The sequence below is a fragment of the Pseudorca crassidens genome, chromosome 10, assembly GCF_039906515.1.
Source record: "Pseudorca crassidens isolate mPseCra1 chromosome 10, mPseCra1.hap1, whole genome shotgun sequence".
Classification (NCBI taxonomy): domain Eukaryota; kingdom Metazoa; phylum Chordata; class Mammalia; order Artiodactyla; family Delphinidae; genus Pseudorca; species Pseudorca crassidens.
Genome location: NC_090305.1, coordinates 7,819,791 through 7,837,553, shown reverse-complemented (window position 1 = coordinate 7,837,553; position 17,763 = coordinate 7,819,791). Strand labels below are relative to the sequence as shown.

Here is a 17,763-nt window from a genome sequence, read left to right as displayed (position 1 = left end):
CTTTATAAAAATTATTAGTATTTATCCCTTTCCAATCTTCTTAGACATGAGACGACTTGATGTTACTGGCACTGTTCAGCAGGACCCTAACACACAGTTCAAATGAAATAATAAGAGTCTCGGCCTCAGCCAAGTATGACTTTTCATTAACTCTGCTCACCTGGGGCTCATTCTCTCTGACCAAGAAACAAGAGTGTAAGAGACGTTGGCAAATACCACTTTTTGTTCATCATCCATCACTGTGGCACCATGAGCTTCAAGCAATGGCATATCCATTCTTTAAGCATCTTCTTACTTCAAACACAGCTGTATTTGATGACCTTGCTTCCAAATTCCCCAATTTCCCATTGCCTTTTGGATTTTTCAGTTTATATGCCCCCAAACCACCCCACGGTCTGCCCCAGACCAGGTCTTCTTCCTCATTCCTTATTTTTGTTAACAGAGCTACCATTCGGAGACAGTCAGGCTCACATTTTTAAAGCCATCCCTGCCTTTCCTTCTCTGTGTCCAACAGGATTACATTCAGTGACTTATGACAGAACCTGACCACTGTGGCTTAAACCACAAGGGGTTGTTTTCCTCTCACAGCGAGAAGGTGGGTGGTGGGTAAGCCAGGGCTGGTGCAGCTCATAAAAGGAACCAGACTGCTCTGTCTTCCTGCTCTACCACCCTCCTCAGCAGGTGGCTCTCGGTCCTGTGGCCACAGCTGGCTGCTGCTCCTCTGGGGTTGCATCTGCCTTCCAGAAGGGGGAAGAGTGGAAGACACTGGCACAGGCCGGCAGAGCCTGAACTGTTTCTCGTGGAAGCCCCTCCCAACAGACTTGCACTTACAACTCACCGGCTAGGTCGTGTCCCATGGCTACACAGAGCTGCAAGGGAGGCTGGCATTTCAGATCTTTTACGTGGGCATATTGCTGCCCTGAACAAGATCTTAGTGAGGAAGCAGCGTCTGCTATACTCTCCTTGACCTCAGTTCGGAGAGAGAGAAAAAAGTCCAGACCTTTTATTTCTTGTTAACAGCAAATGTATTCTTTCCTGAGCATTCCAACCACCATGAATCCGTGGCTCTTGTTACCGCGTGCCACTGTTAACTGCAAAGGCCTCCTATCTGAGGAGCAGGACCTTTCTCGAATGCTGCCTTTATCACATCACTTCTTAATCTCAAAAACATCCAGTGTTCTCCACTGCCCATAGGACAGCTGCGATGTCCCAGGCATACAATGAAGGCCCTTCATCATATAGCATCGGCCTGTCTTTACAACCCTGTCCTCCCTCCAGCACGAACCATCTGCTTCAGTAAACGCAGTCCGCCCTTTCCCCGCGGAACACACTCTGGCACTCTCCTATTAAAAAGCCACACTCCACGCATCTCCTCTTCCAAACTCTAGAATAACAACCACAACAATAATACCTAACCTACAGTAACGCTTATGTGCCAGGCCCTATCCTAAAAACTTTCGATGCATTTTACTATCAAATCCGAAAACACTAAATTACATAAATGCTGTATGTCGCCATTTAAGGAGAAGGAAACTAAGGCTTTGAAAAGTTAAGTCATTTGCCCAAAGAGACACAGCCACACGTGGCAGGTTTCCAGATTACACTTCAACGAAGAGTCAATTCTGATCCTACGTATTCAAGTCTCCCCCAACCCAAGTTCACAGAGATCTGTCCTCTCTCAACTTCCTATCATATTTTTAGCATGCGCTACCTATTTTCCTTAATACTTTTAAATGTGTATATATGTTATCTCCTTCACTGTATGGGAAGCTCCTTGAGGACGGGGACTCTTAGCCTCAAATATAATAGCTTGCACATAAAAGGCATTCAGCACCCGATTAAAGATGACACCGGTTTCCCACCACAGAAGCCAAATGGCACTCTGGGCCATAAAGGTGCCAGGAGGCGTTGGGGTCAGCCTGTGTTCAAGGTTGAAGACGGCTGGGAAGAGTTTGAGGAATGTGACTTCGGGGTCTCCCATTCCAAGAAGCCAAGCATGCGCGTTTTCAAAGAAACGAGGAAAACAGATTCTCCATCTTGGTAAGATTTCACATTTCTCGGGAAAATATGTTTTCATCAGGCATCAACTTGACTCATTACGTATAAATGAGTGTACATGTTAAAAGACAAGAAGCAACTTAATGTTGTTTCTCCTGTCAAATCCAGACCTCTGTGCTCACCTCTGAAAAAGTAAGACTCCGAGTCCCTCACAGTGACAACGCCCGGCACCAGTGGCTGAGCGTGTGTAGAGGGAGTTCTAGTTCAGTTTTTCGTGTCCCCTGTTCAATTATGATCCCCATAATTCCCATTTGGAATCCACATGCCTCTTCTCAGACAGCAAAGCACAGTCTACAAAGGTAATGGCCTCCTCTGGTGGTGGTGTTCAGAGTTAATCATTTACTTGCTTGCTCTTCTCAACTTTTTTGATCATTTTCTGAACTTTCCCTGGAAGCTTGGTATCTCTAGCAATCCCTTTGCAGTTGGCATCATCATGAGTGCATTATTCAACTTTGAGGTGAAGATGGGTGAAATTTTGGTGAATATTTTGGGAAAATATTTTCCTTGTCCCTGCCCCGCCTTGGAACAGAAGAGGAACAGGGAGAAAAGATGAGGCAGGGGTCAGGGAAATTTCTCTCATAGCTGTTTGGCACTGTCCAGCGCAGAAGCCTTCACTTGGGAGAACACATATCTCTGAAGGTAGATGAAGACTTTCCGTGGGGAGATAATTCCCAGTCAGTCAATTTCCAGATCCCCAAGTTCCACAGCTACTCCTCCCTAAAATCCCCAAACTTGAGAAGAAACAGAATAAACCTGCTTAATCCCCTTCCACTTTTAAGTCAGAAAGTCACACCTCTCAGCCACTTCCAATCTTGCCGGGCACGAGGGTGTAACAAGCGCCGAGGTGCTAACCAAAGGGACAGATCAGAAGACTGGCTCTGCACCCTTCCTGGTCCATATGTGTTTCTCTTAAGGGGAAAACCTGGCATTTAGAAGTAGGGTATTTTAGCCTGTGTTGGAAAGCAGGGTGTAAACACAGTGGCCGGAAATGAGTAGGGCTGTTTCTAATGAAGGGGGCTCCCTGTGCCCAGGGCCACCCCAAAGTGGCGGCCAGCAGTCCAAAGGGCCAATCACAGCAGTGTCCATCCCTCAGAGGGTTGACGTGGTAAGCAGGACTTTCCCAGGGGGAACCGCGGAGGCCTGGGGTCAGACAGGTGACGAGAGCTGGCCAGGGGGGCCAGGCCTCTGCACGGGAAGAGGCCCGGTCACAGGTGGGAGAGAAGGTCGTGGTGCAGGGCTGCACACAGAGCGACAGGCAGCAAAACCAATCGCAGCCCCATCCTCTGGCAGCGAAGGCTGCCACTCGGACAGATGGCCTCGGGAACTAGACAGAGCTACGCCTGGATGCCGGAAGGCCTCCGTTCCTACACAGAACTGGGGCCGTAGGAGGCCGGGCACTGGGGGACAGAGGCACCCCGCCAGGCGCTCGCCACCGCCCAAGTCAATTCTGCCTTCTGGGGAACAGGCGCATCTCAACAAATGCATGATGTCTCTGTATGTCATTAGGCTCTTTGGAAATTGTTTGGGGACTTTCCTAACACTTCCCCACTTCAGTTCTCTTAGCCCAGCCCAAACCGTGTTCTAACAACCTTAGTGGTTACACACTGCTGGAGCAGCCAGCTGGAGATGGCTGTGATTCTCTTCCCTTCCAACATGCCGTCTTCCCACATCACAAATCCACAGCTGTGGCAGTCGCAGGAAAAATGGAAACATACTGCACACAGGCAACCTGCTGCTTAGTTACAAAGCTTTCTGCCTCCTACTGTCCAGTATTAGGAAGGATTCTATGCACTGCCCGATATCTACTCGGGGAGAGGGGCTGTCATTTAACGCTCCTATCAGCAGAAGGTCTCTGATGGAAACCACTGACTGGCTTGGAAAGATGGGCGGCGGGTGGGCGAGAGCATAGCAGCCGTCATCTTCCCGTTCTTCACCCGGTGATGCTACTTTATGTTGACTTTCAAGGCTTCCAGAGTCAGTACCTGCAGGCCCCAACCACTCAACAGAGGAAAACAAGAACTTACCCTCTGCTATTTCCCTAAAATCTGATTCTGAATTGTCAACTGCTTCAACAGCTAAACAGTACTATTTGAAACAATCAAGATACCTTCCAGGTAAGCAGAGAAAATAAAATGTTTCCTGGTAACTAGAATAGTTAATAGGTCACGCTCCAGGGTCTTTGAATCTCTGAAGAAAGGGCACCAGTGAAATACAATCATAGCGCTCTCTGCGGGCTCAGCCTGTCGCCGGGACGTTTCTGCACCTCCTGCCTCTGTGAAGTCCGCTCAGGGAATGGCTGGCAGCCACCAATCAAGATGGTGAGGATGCTTCAGAAAATACCACCCTCCCCCACCAAAGCTATGCCTTCTGTAAACTGTATGCAGACAATTCTGCACTCCCACTACCAGTTCTTACAAGAGGCAGAATTTTAGTAATACTGTTTCCTAAATGATCTGATTTGTGTTTTTAACAGATCCTTCTGGCTGCTAGGTAGACCACGCTAGGGGCTCAAAAAGGGCAGGGGACTGGGCGAGGGGCCCAAGGAGACTGGTCAAGAGGCCACTGCACACGTCTGGATAGAGAGGGTGATGCCTTGTTCCCTAGGACGGTGAGAGGAGTGGGAATTAAGATCGTAAGAGAGGGTGCACTTTTGAAAGGTGCAAAGACACCAGTTGGTTAGTAAGTTTTGGTGCTGAAACCATGAGGAAGTTCTGATCTGACTGCAAAAGTGGGGGTGTAAATAAAGCTTCCAGAACACAGATTCATGGGGGACACTTTTCCCTGTTTAAAAAAGAAAGAAAATTGAATTCATTTCACTAAAATAAAATCAGCGCTTCATCTTCGCTGTAGAAGTGCGCCCTCTGGTGGTGGGAGAGGGTATTGTAAAATTTTTAGCAGACACCTGTTTTCCCAGCTCTGCTCCCCTCATGCGGTTTTCAGGAACGCATTTCAGGGCACCTGAGACCCATCTGATCATTTCCTTTTTCACCAGAAAGATCTAACAAATTCTACTAATTACTCTGGGTCAGAAGCATGGCTGTAATTGAAGCCTAAGAAACAGACTCAAAATTAGAACGAACTGTTTGAAATCTAAACCTGAGCCTGACTGTACCCTATTTTGGCGTGTTTGGTCTCAAAGATGTGGCCCCTCTAGAGCTGGGTGAGATCTGAAACGAGAACTGAGCTCAGCTCAGTCACTTGACAAACATTTACTGAGCACCTATCGTGATCCAGCAAGTGCAGAGGACAGAAAAGCAAAGAAGAAGTGATCCTTGACATTTACTTATGGTCTGTAGTTAATTCACTGAATATCCTCAGGAATAACAAAGAGTATTATCTTTGGGGGGGGGGGCCTTCCTCTTTTTTTTTTTTTTTTTACCATAAAGCCAAGTATTAAGGTCTTATTAAGCATCAACTTTTAGGATCATGGGAGCTCTAGAAATGTACCATATAATTTCAGGGCAGCCTGACATTACACTACAAGGATTGGCAGATCTGTGACACTGGCCTTCAGGGAGAGGGACGCAAGAGTCATAGTTATTGACCTGCTACTGACCGGCTGTGTACTGGAGCACGACTCTGAGATTGTTTTCTGTTACTTAACGATGGGACTGCAGTCATCCATCAGCTCGCCCCGTAAGCCTTGGGTACTTAATTATCACAAGGTAGTTGTTGCAAATAGAGTATACAGTGGAGGTGCTAACGATCTCGGTGGTGCCCTCTGCTCTCCCTCCCGGCCCCAGCACTTTTGAAACCCTGTTCTGTGGATCCTTCTCAAGTCCCGTTATCACTTACGGTCCTTCCTTCCACCCAGTGTATCCAACGTCCTGTGTCATTTGTACATGTGCCTCGCCTACTGCGTTTTAAGTTTCTTAGCGAGACCCACGAACTCCCCTGTGATCGGCTGCCTGCTCCCCTCTCCAGCCTCACTCTGGGCCACGCCCTGTCCCTGCTCCATCCTTGCCGAGGACTCTGAGTTCTTCCCCTTCCCAGGTCCACTGCCCACACTGATGCCTCTCCCAGGAACACACCTCTCCAACTCCTACCCAGTCCTTATCATGAGTCACATTCCAGCTTAAAATTACCTTTTTAGAAGACTGGCTTTGTGGCTTCTGTTTTCTGCAGCCTCAGCACCAGATTCTTCTGCATAATTTGCACACTGCTAATTACTCACCTAATTATAACTGTTCGTCTCCCTTCTCACTAGAGTAGATTATAAGAGCCACAAGCGCAGAAACTGGTCTACTTTGTTCACCACTTTTTCTCCAGTGCCACACACACTGCCTGGCACGTGGCAGGTGCTCAGTAAATATTTGCTGACTGACTTTTTAATATCCTTTGAGGGGACAGGATGATAGTGTATTAATTTTTGCTTCTCTTTAACAGTGTTTGGTTATAGAAGGTACCCCAGAAAAGCTTGTAAACTAATACATGTTTTAAAATTCCAGATATTGTCTATTTCCAAGAAAATTGAAATCTTTTAACAAAGAGTTAAAGCAATTATTTTCGACAGTGTAGTATGTATTTACTGAAAAACAAAAAAGACTAGGGATATCGCAAGGCTAATCGTATTAAAATAATTTAAGCATTCAGGGCCCATTCTTTGTTGAACTGTATTTATAAAAAATATTCACCTAAAGAGATTTGTAGTTTTCTCCCCTGACCTTGCACCTTCTTTGGGGGTAAATATCGTGTGTGTGTGTGTGTTAAGATGTTTTTAACCTGAGTAACTGCTACCTAGTGCATCTTCTTTATTGTCAGGGAATTGTCTATTATAGTTCTATTTGTAGGTATTTTATTAGAAACCAAAATCCATAAAGAGCAATATCCTATAATAAAGGGAAATGATCTACCTGATGGAGTGTTTCCTTAGAGAACTGACGACAGGTAACTTTGCGGCTTGGTTCGGAACCACCAGGCTTGTTTCTGGCTTTAGAACAAGGAATATTATTATATGCCTCATAAATGTGAAACCTTGCCAAGGAGTTCACTTTGGGAAAAGTCAAAGCTCCCTTGAAACAGGGACTGACCCTCTCTCTACATTACTAGCAGTCCTCGGTAAGGATGTTTTCTACACTAAAGAGAACTCCACATGTATGACCCAGAGGCTTAGACAGTGTGATGTCTCTGGCGTCTGCTAAGCTGAACCCAATTTAATTATCAGTCAAAAGAAAGCAAGTTCAGGAAGTTCTCAAATCTCTTAAAACTAGGTTAAAACAACACCCTTTGACCACTGGGACCAAAGTCCAAGGCCGAGTCCACATTTCACAGATTTCAGAAAATCATGAACAACTGTTTATATTTTACTATATCCGATATGCAGATAAGCGTCACACATGGATCTCTACATGTACTTCCGAACTTCTCAGTCCCCCTGGGTTCTTGGCCGCATGTCTGTTTTCCCCAGCTACCCCAATTGTTCCTCAAGGGTCTGGCCCAGAGCAAACACTCAAAATAAGTGTATGACATGGAAATATCTTTTGGAAGAAAATTTTTGTGCCACCTCAAATTTTAAGAGACATTTAGGGCTTCCCTGGTGGCGCAGTGGTTGAGAGTCTGCCTGCCTTTGCAGGGGACACGGGTTCGTGCCCCGGTCCGGGAAGATCCCACATGCCGCGGAGCGGCTGGGCCCGTGAGCCATGGCCGCTGAGCCTGCGCATCCGGAGCCTGTGCTCCGCAGCGGGAGAGGCCACAACAGTGAGAGGCCCGCGTACCGCAAAAAAAAAAAAAAAAAAAGACATTTAGCAAGAAATGTCCAATGTTTATCATTACTTGTATTACAGAAAATAACTTAACGTTTCTAAAAGACACCGTGAGGATTCCAGGTTATTGTATTTAGGGCTGAGGATCATGTGAGGGTCCATCAAAAAGCAAGTATTTGCTACAGTGTAGCCAAAATTTATTTCCATTCCCTCGCGTTCTTTCTAGTCTAGTTTGAACGTATATTTTTCCTTCAAGTGTATGATCGCACTCTAACCTTTGAAATGGCTGTTTTGTTCTTCTAAGGTGTAAACCCCAAGAACGTGTCCTTGACAGCCAGTGGGAAGGATACGAACCCATACACCTGGAATAGCCAGCTATTTCCTAAGTCGCTGGGACCCACGGGGGCAGAACTTGCTTTCAAAGGGAGTAATGCAGGTAAGGCAAGACTACATTTAAAGTATGAACTTACACTGTTTTCCTTCTGCGGATTTTTACTTTTAAATGTTTCCCTTTTCCCCAAAGTATAAAAATAGGTGGGGTGCCAGTCAAAAGACTAGTTTGATATATTGGTGCCAGTGTTGAGAAAGTGAGTAACTCTGATGATTGGGGAACAAATAAATCCTTTTTAAGTCAAGTGGTTTCCAGTTCTTAGCTTTTAAAAAACTGAAGGAGAACCTAATTGAGTTATAGCTAATAGATAATTAAAAATCATTTGTGAAAATAACACAATACTGTAAATCAACTGTACTCCAATATAAAATGAAAATTTTTTTGAAAATCATTTTTTATGAGATCACTGTGATATTTGACCTGTAACTCTGAATAGTGTTCAAAGACTATAGTAACAGAGCTGTAACAAAACACCTTTCATTCCCTACTAAGCATTTACAAGATTTCTCCTTGCTTCCCATCTTTAAAAAAATGAAGCTGAGGCTTCCCTGGTGGCGCAGTGGTTGAGAGTCCGCCTGCCGATGCAGGGGACGCGGGTTCGTGCCCCAGTCCGGGAAGATCCCACATGCCGCGGAGCGGCTGGTCCCGTGAGCCATGGCCGCTGAGCCTGCGCGTCCGGAGCCTGTGCTCCGTAACGGGAGAGGCCACAGCAGGGAGAGGCCCGCGTACCGCAAAAAAAAAAAAAAAAAAAATGAAGCTGAATCCTGTCTGATTTTAGCAATAAGTAATATTTATTGATGGATACATGAACCACTTGAAAAAGGTCCCATCTTTCTCATTAAGAGATGAATTTCCAAAAAAAATCTGACTTTTCACTTTTAATAATCAAATTCTATAATATTCATCTTTTTTGATAAATTATATACAATGAATCATTCTAACTATAATTAACTTAATCCAGAGAAAAGTATTTTAATATACTTATGGTGGGTTATAAGAAATTTTTTTAAAGGTTTCAATCTATACACATTTTTTGACTGTTAATTTAAAGACTTTAAAATTATACTCAGATAAAATCTGGGAGCTGACATGTGAATGAAAATAAAATTTTAGAGAGAAAAGGGATTCATGTGAAATTTCTACCTGTTAAAAAGGACTGTGGTCATGTATTTCTTTTTTTTTTTTTTTGGCCTTACCACGCGGCATGTGCGATCTTAGTTCCCGAACCGGGGATCAAACGGTGCCCCCTGCAGTAGGAGGGCAGAGTCTTAACCACTGGACCACCAGGGAAGTCCCATGTGGTCATGTATTTCTTAAGTCAGTACTGGTGAGCATAAAATCACTATGGTATTTAGATTCCACTGATTATATTTAAAAGAGAGATGTAATAGTTTTATTTTTAAATGTCTCTAATTACAGTATGCCAGAAGTTAAATCCTTTGCAACTGTAAAACTTACGAGGAAACATTTTAGATATCAGCTTAAAGTGTCTGAAGAGGTAGAGAGTTCTTTCTCAAAAAAGATGTAGGTGGTATTGGATCAGAAGAGTTTGAGGGTCACTGTGTAGCAACTGAGGAGTCTCCTGAGGTGTTCTGATGGGACATCAAACGCTCCGGGTATTGTATCCATCTAACAGTGCTGTGGCACTGCAATTTGCTAATTTTTTCTGTTATTTAAAAATAATATTCACTGAACCAAGTGGTTAAATACAATCAGGTGAAATGACAGCCGCACAACTTTGAGTCTCGGGGAAATATACGACTGACATCAAATGAAAGCTGAGACAGCACCGAGAACATTCTCTCGGAGAAACATTTAAGGTTTCTTTCTGCATCTTTTCATTGATCATGGAATCCATTTTTTCTCTGCTTTTCCTATAACATCCTCCTTATTGTTCATTCTTTCCTTCCATCTGCCTTCTCTTTAGAAGAAAGCATAATTAAACCAATTGAAAAACTATCATGCAATGAAAGTTTTCCTGAAAAATTACAGGACTCACAAGGTAATTTCTGGGCCTTGTAGATGAGTACAATTAGTTCTTTGAATCTCCTGTCCAATTTTCTTCTCAACATCGACCCCAAATCTTGTCATAAAAGGCTACTACGAAGGCCAAGGTCACCTGCTTTTAGGGGTCAGATCAGGACTCGGGCAGACAGAAGTGTCCACACCACCAAGAACCTCTTTCTTCGGTAGTTGGAATTCTAAGAGTAATTAGCTCTCAAAAGGCTCTATGCTTGTCTTCTTAAATTAATTATGACAAGTTAAAGAAATCAAGCAAATCTACTAAAAATAATTAAAAGAATATTTTCTAATTTTATAATCAATATTCCTGGAAATTTTTTTTGTAAGTTCTGAGACTCATTTCTGAGCATGAACCATCATTTAAAAGAAAAAGTTAACCAAATTCACAGAGATGATGGATTTCCTAGAATTTTGCTGTCAGTGGTTTAAACAGTGCTAACTATTGGCTCCAACCTAAAAATTTGCAGCTCACAAGGTACTTCAAATGAAAAGCCAAAATAATTTAAGAAGACTTAATTTTCTATGCATTTTCCCTTAGCAACTTCTTCCTCCAATAGGAAGAAGCATCCTGTAACCGATCAGTGCATGGGTTTTAGAGCCTGACGTGTCCCTGTTCACTCACTAGCCTTGTGATCTTGGACAAGTTACTTGGGTCCTCTAAGTCAGTTTCCCCGCCTGTAAGACAGAGGAAATAATACTGACCGAGGCAGTATTATACGACCACCCCTAGGATTTTTGTCACACAATAAGCATTTAATAAGTGTTTGCTCTGATGATGGGGATGAGGGTGGGAGAGATCTTTTTTATTTTGGCCATGCCACGTGGCACGTGGGATCTTAGTTCCCTGACCACGGATCGAACCCGCTCGCCCTGCATTGGAAGTGCAGAGTCTTAACCATTGGATTGCCATGGATGTCCCGGGAGATATGTTCTCAGGCTGCTGCTGAATGGGATTACTGCCTTGAACTTTCAAAAAGTCTTCTGAAGTCTTCTGATTCGTGAATTAGAACGAGTACCTCAAGGCGAAAAGAAAGGACAAATGAGGCAGCAATGCCTACGCAAAATTCAGCAGTGTTAAAAATCGTAGGAACTGATAACGTGTTTACTGCGTGGCGACCTTTAGGGTCTGATAAATAACACTGCCGTTTGACATGTGCTGGTCCAGGAGCAAACACTTATTGAGCGCCTGCTATGCATAGCACCGTGACAGACGTCAGGGACACAGGAAGGCAGAGTCCAGCCTGTGGTCAAATGACACCATGTGAAAATAAGCTTCAGTCGTAGCTGCCAGATGAACGGTTCTTTGAAACCACCAAGGCGGTCAGAGCCCTGATTCACCTTCTCACTGACAAACCTGTCCCTTTTCTGGTGTAGCCAGGCTCCTTAAAAGAGAAGTTACATTCATTTTTCCTCTGATTTCCACTTTACCCCTCAGCTCACTGCAGTCTGTCCTCAGCTTGCCTCGGGCCGCTGAAACAGCTCCTGCCGCGGCCTGTCCTGCTAGCGGCCAAATCCCAGGGCGGTGCCAACCCCACCAGACCTCTGCCTTATTTGCTGCTCCTTCCTCGTCACACGCTGTCTTCTCTGGAGCTTCCAGACCCTATTCCTACCGTCTACCTCTCCACCCTCTCCCCAGCTGGGTCCTTTTCTTTTCTCCCCCTTAGTGCTCTGTTCCCCGGGTTCTGTTCTGTTCTGGGTCTTTGCACATCCCACAGTCCCTCTGGGCTGGCTCCTCCAAGCCCATGGCGTCATCACCGCCATGCCCCGATCATTCCAGATCTCCAGGCCTGCTGGACCTCTGTGACTTGAATCTCCCACGGGCACCAGGTCTTTACCCCACACCTGACTCTTCCCCTGTATCCTGTTCTCAGTCACCCACGCTACAGACTTAGGGGTTTATGTTGCTCTCTTTCCCACCCCTCCCACCCCATACACCTGCTGGTTCCCTCCTCCATCCCTCCATGACGGTCTAAGTTCAGACTCTCTTACTTCCTCTCTCACTTCAGCTACAGCAGTGCCCGCCTGACTGGTCTCCTGCCTTTACTTTTTCCCCCAGATTGATCATTCACTAATAGCGATGAGTATGGTGACAGCTGACACGTGTTGGACAGCAGAGCCTATGCTAAGTGCTTTGCATTCATCTCATTCAATCCCTACAACAACCCCTATGAGAATAGGTGCACTTTATCAGGGTGACTTTACAAGATGAAGAAGTGCTCAGAGAGCACCGCAGGGATGGGGGCTTCCTGGCAGGAAATATACTTTCAGGTTAAGAAGTGGAGTCATAAAAACCTGGGTACATTCAGGGGGACACCTTGGGTTCACATTCTAATTTGGTCACTTACTAACTGCGAGAAGTTAGCCAAGTCAGGTGTGGATAGTAACATGCATCTAAGAGGGTTATTATATGGACTGAACGGGAACATCTGTAAAACCGTAGTGCCGCGCATGAAATACAGACAATGCCCCCAAAACAGAATTTAGAATTAGTAGTGGTTGTAATCAAAGTTACTCTCCGGTGCTTTAAAATATTAACCTTCTGACTCTGCAACTTTATGATACGTCACTAGGAAATCTTGGAAGTTATGCTACTTACAATCAGTCAGGATATATTCCTTCCTTTCTCAAAAAAGAAGTGGGGTCAGCTGGCCAGAGGATACACTTAGCACCACTCGGTGCGACAGCTTCAGGTAAGAACAAGTTCAGATACAGTTTTTGAGAATTCTGATCAGAAAGGAGCTTTTTAAAGTTTATAGTCACCTTTCCTGAGTGAAGACTTTTAAATTAGTCTCAGCTATCAACTGAAGTTCTGTTTTTGGCAAAATGTCCCATCTTTCTCCCAAAGATGTGGTTTGCGAGTCTAATAAGAGGAGCTGCCTCTGATTCAGTGGTTCTTCTCGGTCTGACACACAGATTGTGCCACCGAATCCTCCCAATGACCTGATGAGGTAGATCTTTTACAGGTGAGGAAACTGACATTGAGTAATCTACCTAGGGTCACACAGCCTGTAAACAGCGGAGCTGGGATAGACAGTGTCTAATTCCGAAGAGTGTGCTATGCTACACGACGAGATGTGCGAGGATGCACTTTTCAGAGCTTCCCGCCTGGTACCTGGCACGGAGCGGAAAGCGCAGCAGATGCTGAGACTCTGTTATCTATCAGTTAATGGGTAGTCCTTCTGCAGCTCCACCTTAGGGCTTAGAACTAAACTGCGGCAGAACTTTGACTGGCTTTTGCTCTGTCATATATTAGGTGGTGAAGTTTTATTCCCCACCCTCCGATGCTATGACTAATTAGGTCACCTGCTCTGCAGTGGCGTGGCGTGTGACAGCCACATTCAGGGGGACGCTCTTGAAACTGATGTGAGGATTCTGTACTTGAGTTGACCAGATCTGACTATGAATGTTCTCTAAGTTATTTCAGTCTAAAATAGATACCCTTCTTAAAGCACCTAAAATAAACATTGAGGCAGATAATTACAAGTTTGATAAGGTATCTAGTTACAGTTTAATTTAAAAGCTGACTTCAAAAGTCTTCTCCCAGTCTGTCCCAGCCAGGATCTTATATTATAGATCTCCTGATTAGAGTTACCAGTCTTTAAAGTTCATGCTCTTGGAGCTAAAATTGTAGAAAGCACTGGACTTCCGTAATTTTTTATTTCTTACCATGGCAGAACTGCTTAAGCAGTACTCAGTTACCTTATCTGCGAAAAGAACTGCTTCATTATCTCTCTGCTGAAACAAAATATATAAATAAACATTTTATATACAGCAGTAATTTTTATAAAGCCTTAAATACTTTAGGGCAGCCTTATCATGAGTCATTAGCCACAGCTTGGTAGCAATTTTTAATATGAAGGCAGAAAATCATAACGTCTCAAATTATTTTGAGTACCTGCTCTTAGAAAGTGCAAGTGGGTATTTTTGAACATATTTTTATAAGGGATTGGAGGCCTTTATATATTAATTATTGTCAGATTAGCATGCATATTCCTGTTTTCATTTTTTTAAGTAAAATGCTTTCTCATAACTTTTCATCTCTTCATTTTACTCTGCTTATCAGATTTTCCTACAGATCGTGATAGGAGGAAAGGTAAAAAAAAAAGAAGTAAATATTAATCATTCTCAAGTGGTCAATGCAAATCCTTAGGAAAACACTGTTCTGTAAGAGATGTGTCTTCCAGCCCTCCCACTGGTGTGACAGTTTCCCACAAGAGAATACAACCAGGTCATTACCGTATTTACTCGACTATCTCCCCTTCTCTCAGCCTCCCTCTCTACTCTTCTTCCTCATCCTCAAGTCTGGAGAAGAAAAATCACATTAATTTCTTCCTCCCTCCCCATGTCATCTATCAACCCAAACCCCCTCATACCTCCTTGTCCCCTGCTAGAGGAGTGACTTCTTTCAGACACAGCCGCCCTCTAGAAGCACGGGGCCCTGTTCTACGTGCTGTACATGCATTAACTCACTGAACTTTCTAAGACAGAAGGTACCATCATTATCTCCATTTTACAGAAGTTTTCTATCTTGCCATAAGTTATATAGCAGTGACACAGATTACATTCTTAACTAGAGGCAAACACCCTTTCCTGCAGCAACATTTCCTACAAGAAGTTAAATGCCCTTGGACACATGCAGGTTTTAAGATAAATGCACAGCAAATGTTAGAGGGCTGCCAGCTCCGTTCTGGGGAGTGGGGAGGTGTGGGCACAGCCAGCTGCTGAACAAAGTGTTTCTTTGCCCCACGTGAGACCTGGGCTCCGTTGTCAGCTACTAAGTTCTTCACCAAGGGTGCTGGAGTCCTAAAACGCTGTAATTCTCAGAAAGGAATCCTAAACGTCAACACTACCGCCTTACTGGCAAAATGATTCCCTTTTCAAAGAAGGTTTTACAAATGTTGGCCTGGACACAGTTTCCTTCAAATGCATTTAGGACTTGACTTAGACTATGTCATCATCTGGAAAAAAAGCTTCTCTGGATGTTACTCCCCAAACGCCTCACTTCTCACCTACTGTTAGCTTAAGGATGGGTTTTCCCTTCTCCGTTCTCTCAGTCACGGGGACTTATTGTCTCCTCCCTCCTGCCCTCCCCTCCCATGTGCTCTCCTCTGCCCATGGTACCATTTTGGTGTGAGTGCACTAATTTATCAGACTGATGCTGGTCTACATTCCAGCGGGTTATAACTAAAGGGCTATTCCTAGAAAATATGGTGCACTTAACTGGCCCTTCTAGACACTGTCCCTGTCTTTCTTAAGGAGCTTTTTATTGGCTTTGAGAACTTTAAACCCAGTAAGAGTGGGATGAAATGACCCGTCAAACCAAGGAAGAACTCTTGGCCTCCTTGTCCCAACTGAACCACAGAGCAGTTGGGGTGACTGTCACCAGGGCAGCTCCTCACGTAAGGATTTGTCCCCTTTAAGCTGAGGTTAGCAACACATCAGGACCCACGTGTTCCCGTAAGTTCCTCCTATACTTCCAATTCTACAGTAAAACTATAAGAAAAAACTGGGAAAACCATGCCAATAAATATAGTATAGCTAGTGTTAGGTGTACAGAATGGTTAGAGGGTCATTTCAAAGTTGACGCCTACAGAGTATAATACAAGAATGGCAGCTACCACATAGTGTGAAAAGATATTTAAATCCCAAACAGAAAGACGGAACATCAGAGAGAATAGCTCTGAGACCTAGCTCCCAGCCTGAAGTGAGGAAGGGGTGAAGGAGGGACTGAGGATATTAAAGTTTTCTCTGAAATAATTTACTGCTTTGTCATCTGACATGTTCAAGTAATCTGAGCTTATAAATTGTTCAGGTAACAAATGTCTAACACATTAAAATTTTCATCAGCCAATACATGTATGAATAAAACAAACCTTGTGATGAAAGGTTTGGGATCCTAAGAATGGCTCACTTTTCAAAGGGATTCTGTTATCATCCATCGATTTCCCAATAAAACATGAAGTTTCTTGACTCCAAAACCCACATTTTCATGTTTAAAGAGAACCCTGCTATGTGACCCCATCTGTGTGGCTCCATGAAGCCAGAGCTTTACAGGATTCACAATTCTGAACACATTTTCTGTAGTGATACTGTGCTCAGATATTATTTAGATGTAACCACAGTGTGATTGTCAACAGTCACTGACACTGTGGGTACTGCCCATTGAACTTAAACCAAGGAGTTGTTCTTGGTCATCCAAGTTGGCATTGCCTACCAAAATATGATGGGCACTTCAGTGAGCCCAAATAAGAAACAGGAGCAGTGTCAGAACTATAAACCAGAAATTATGGCGCTTAAGCTGCTGAAAACACTAACTGGGGTCAGCATAATACTACAATAGAATTTTTGGCTTATATATATAATTAAAAAAAAAACTTAGAGAGCACTGAATTAATCTTTTAAAGACAAATTCAGATTTTCGGACTTCCCTGGTGGCGCAGTGGTTAAGAATCTGCCTGCCAACGCAGGGGACGTGGGTTCGAGCCCTGGTCTGGGAAGATCCCACATGCCGCAGAGCAACTAAGCCCGTGCGCCACAGCTACTGAGCCTGCGCTCTAGAGCCCGTGAGCCACAACTACTGAGCCTGTGCTCTAGAGCCCGTGAGCCACAACTACTGAGCCTGTGCTCTAGAGCCCACGAGCCACAGCTACTGAGCCCATGCACTGCCACTACTGAAGCCCGCACGCCTAGAGCCCATGCTCCGCAACAAGAGAAGCCACCGCAGTGAGAAGCCCGGGCACTGCAACGAAGAGCAGCCCCTGCTCGCCGCAACTAGAGAAAGCCCGCACGCAGCAATGAAGACCCAACACAGCCAAAAATAATTTTTTTAAAAAAAGATAAATTCAGATTTTCCCCCATAAAATGAACTGCTTTATTTTGAATTTAATAATCATCTGAATAAAATTCTAATTTCTGATTCTGCTTTCTTTCAGAATATCCCTGGAACACAAAAACTGGTCAGGGGCAGTTTTCAGGACCTACTTATAATCCTACAGCCAAGAATCTAAATATTGTGAACCGCGCACAGCCAGTCTCCTCCGTGCACGGGAGGACAGACTGGGTGGCCAAGTACGGAGGCCACCGATAGGAGTCTGGTGTGAAGTCCCACAGCATCGCTCCAGAGTCTGTGCAAGTCCCCTGACCCCGGGAAATGTCTACAGATGTCTACTTCTACTGAGTTCTGGAAGAAATATGTAATAGTGGGTACTCTGAAGAGCAAAACTCATCTCCTATTTTCCTTCTTTCCTAGAAATGAAATGCATTTTCTGAGCGTCATTGCCCACAGCGCTGATATATGGGTAGGACTTTACTAAGTACTGAATAAACTATTTGCCAAAGTGTCAAGTATTTGATATACAAATAGATACTAAGTACAATAAGCAGCTTTTTTTAAAAAAATGCCTCCAGAAGTAAGTGTTTAGAGTGTTTTATATTTGCCCAAACTATTTAATATTTCATTGTTTAGCCTCAGAGGTTTGTTTTGTTTTGGCTTTTATAGCAATTACATAGATGTCTGTGGACTGTCAGTTACGGTTCTTATTTGGCCAAGGTTCTACTCTACCATTTTGGCAATGGCAGAAAGATGGTAAT

The 17,763-nt window shown here is 44.2% G+C and overlaps 1 protein-coding gene across 1 annotated transcript in view; it reads left to right on the top strand.

Annotated features, from left to right (window-relative positions):
- The window catches only part of MAK (male germ cell associated kinase), a 48,415-nt gene extending 30,797 nt beyond the window's left edge, over positions 1 to 17,618 (top strand). The window contains exons 10-15 of the mRNA XM_067751991.1: positions 1,868 to 2,040; positions 4,024 to 4,172; positions 8,065 to 8,196; positions 10,079 to 10,153; positions 12,744 to 12,863; positions 17,106 to 17,618. Of these exons, the coding sequence (XP_067608092.1) occupies positions 1,868 to 2,040; positions 4,024 to 4,172; positions 8,065 to 8,196; positions 10,079 to 10,153; positions 12,744 to 12,863; positions 17,106 to 17,260 (804 nt within the window). The 3' untranslated portion in view covers positions 17,261 to 17,618. The remainder of the gene's footprint in view (positions 1 to 1,867; positions 2,041 to 4,023; positions 4,173 to 8,064; positions 8,197 to 10,078; positions 10,154 to 12,743; positions 12,864 to 17,105) is intronic.
- Positions 17,619 to 17,763: the final 145 nt, after the last annotated feature.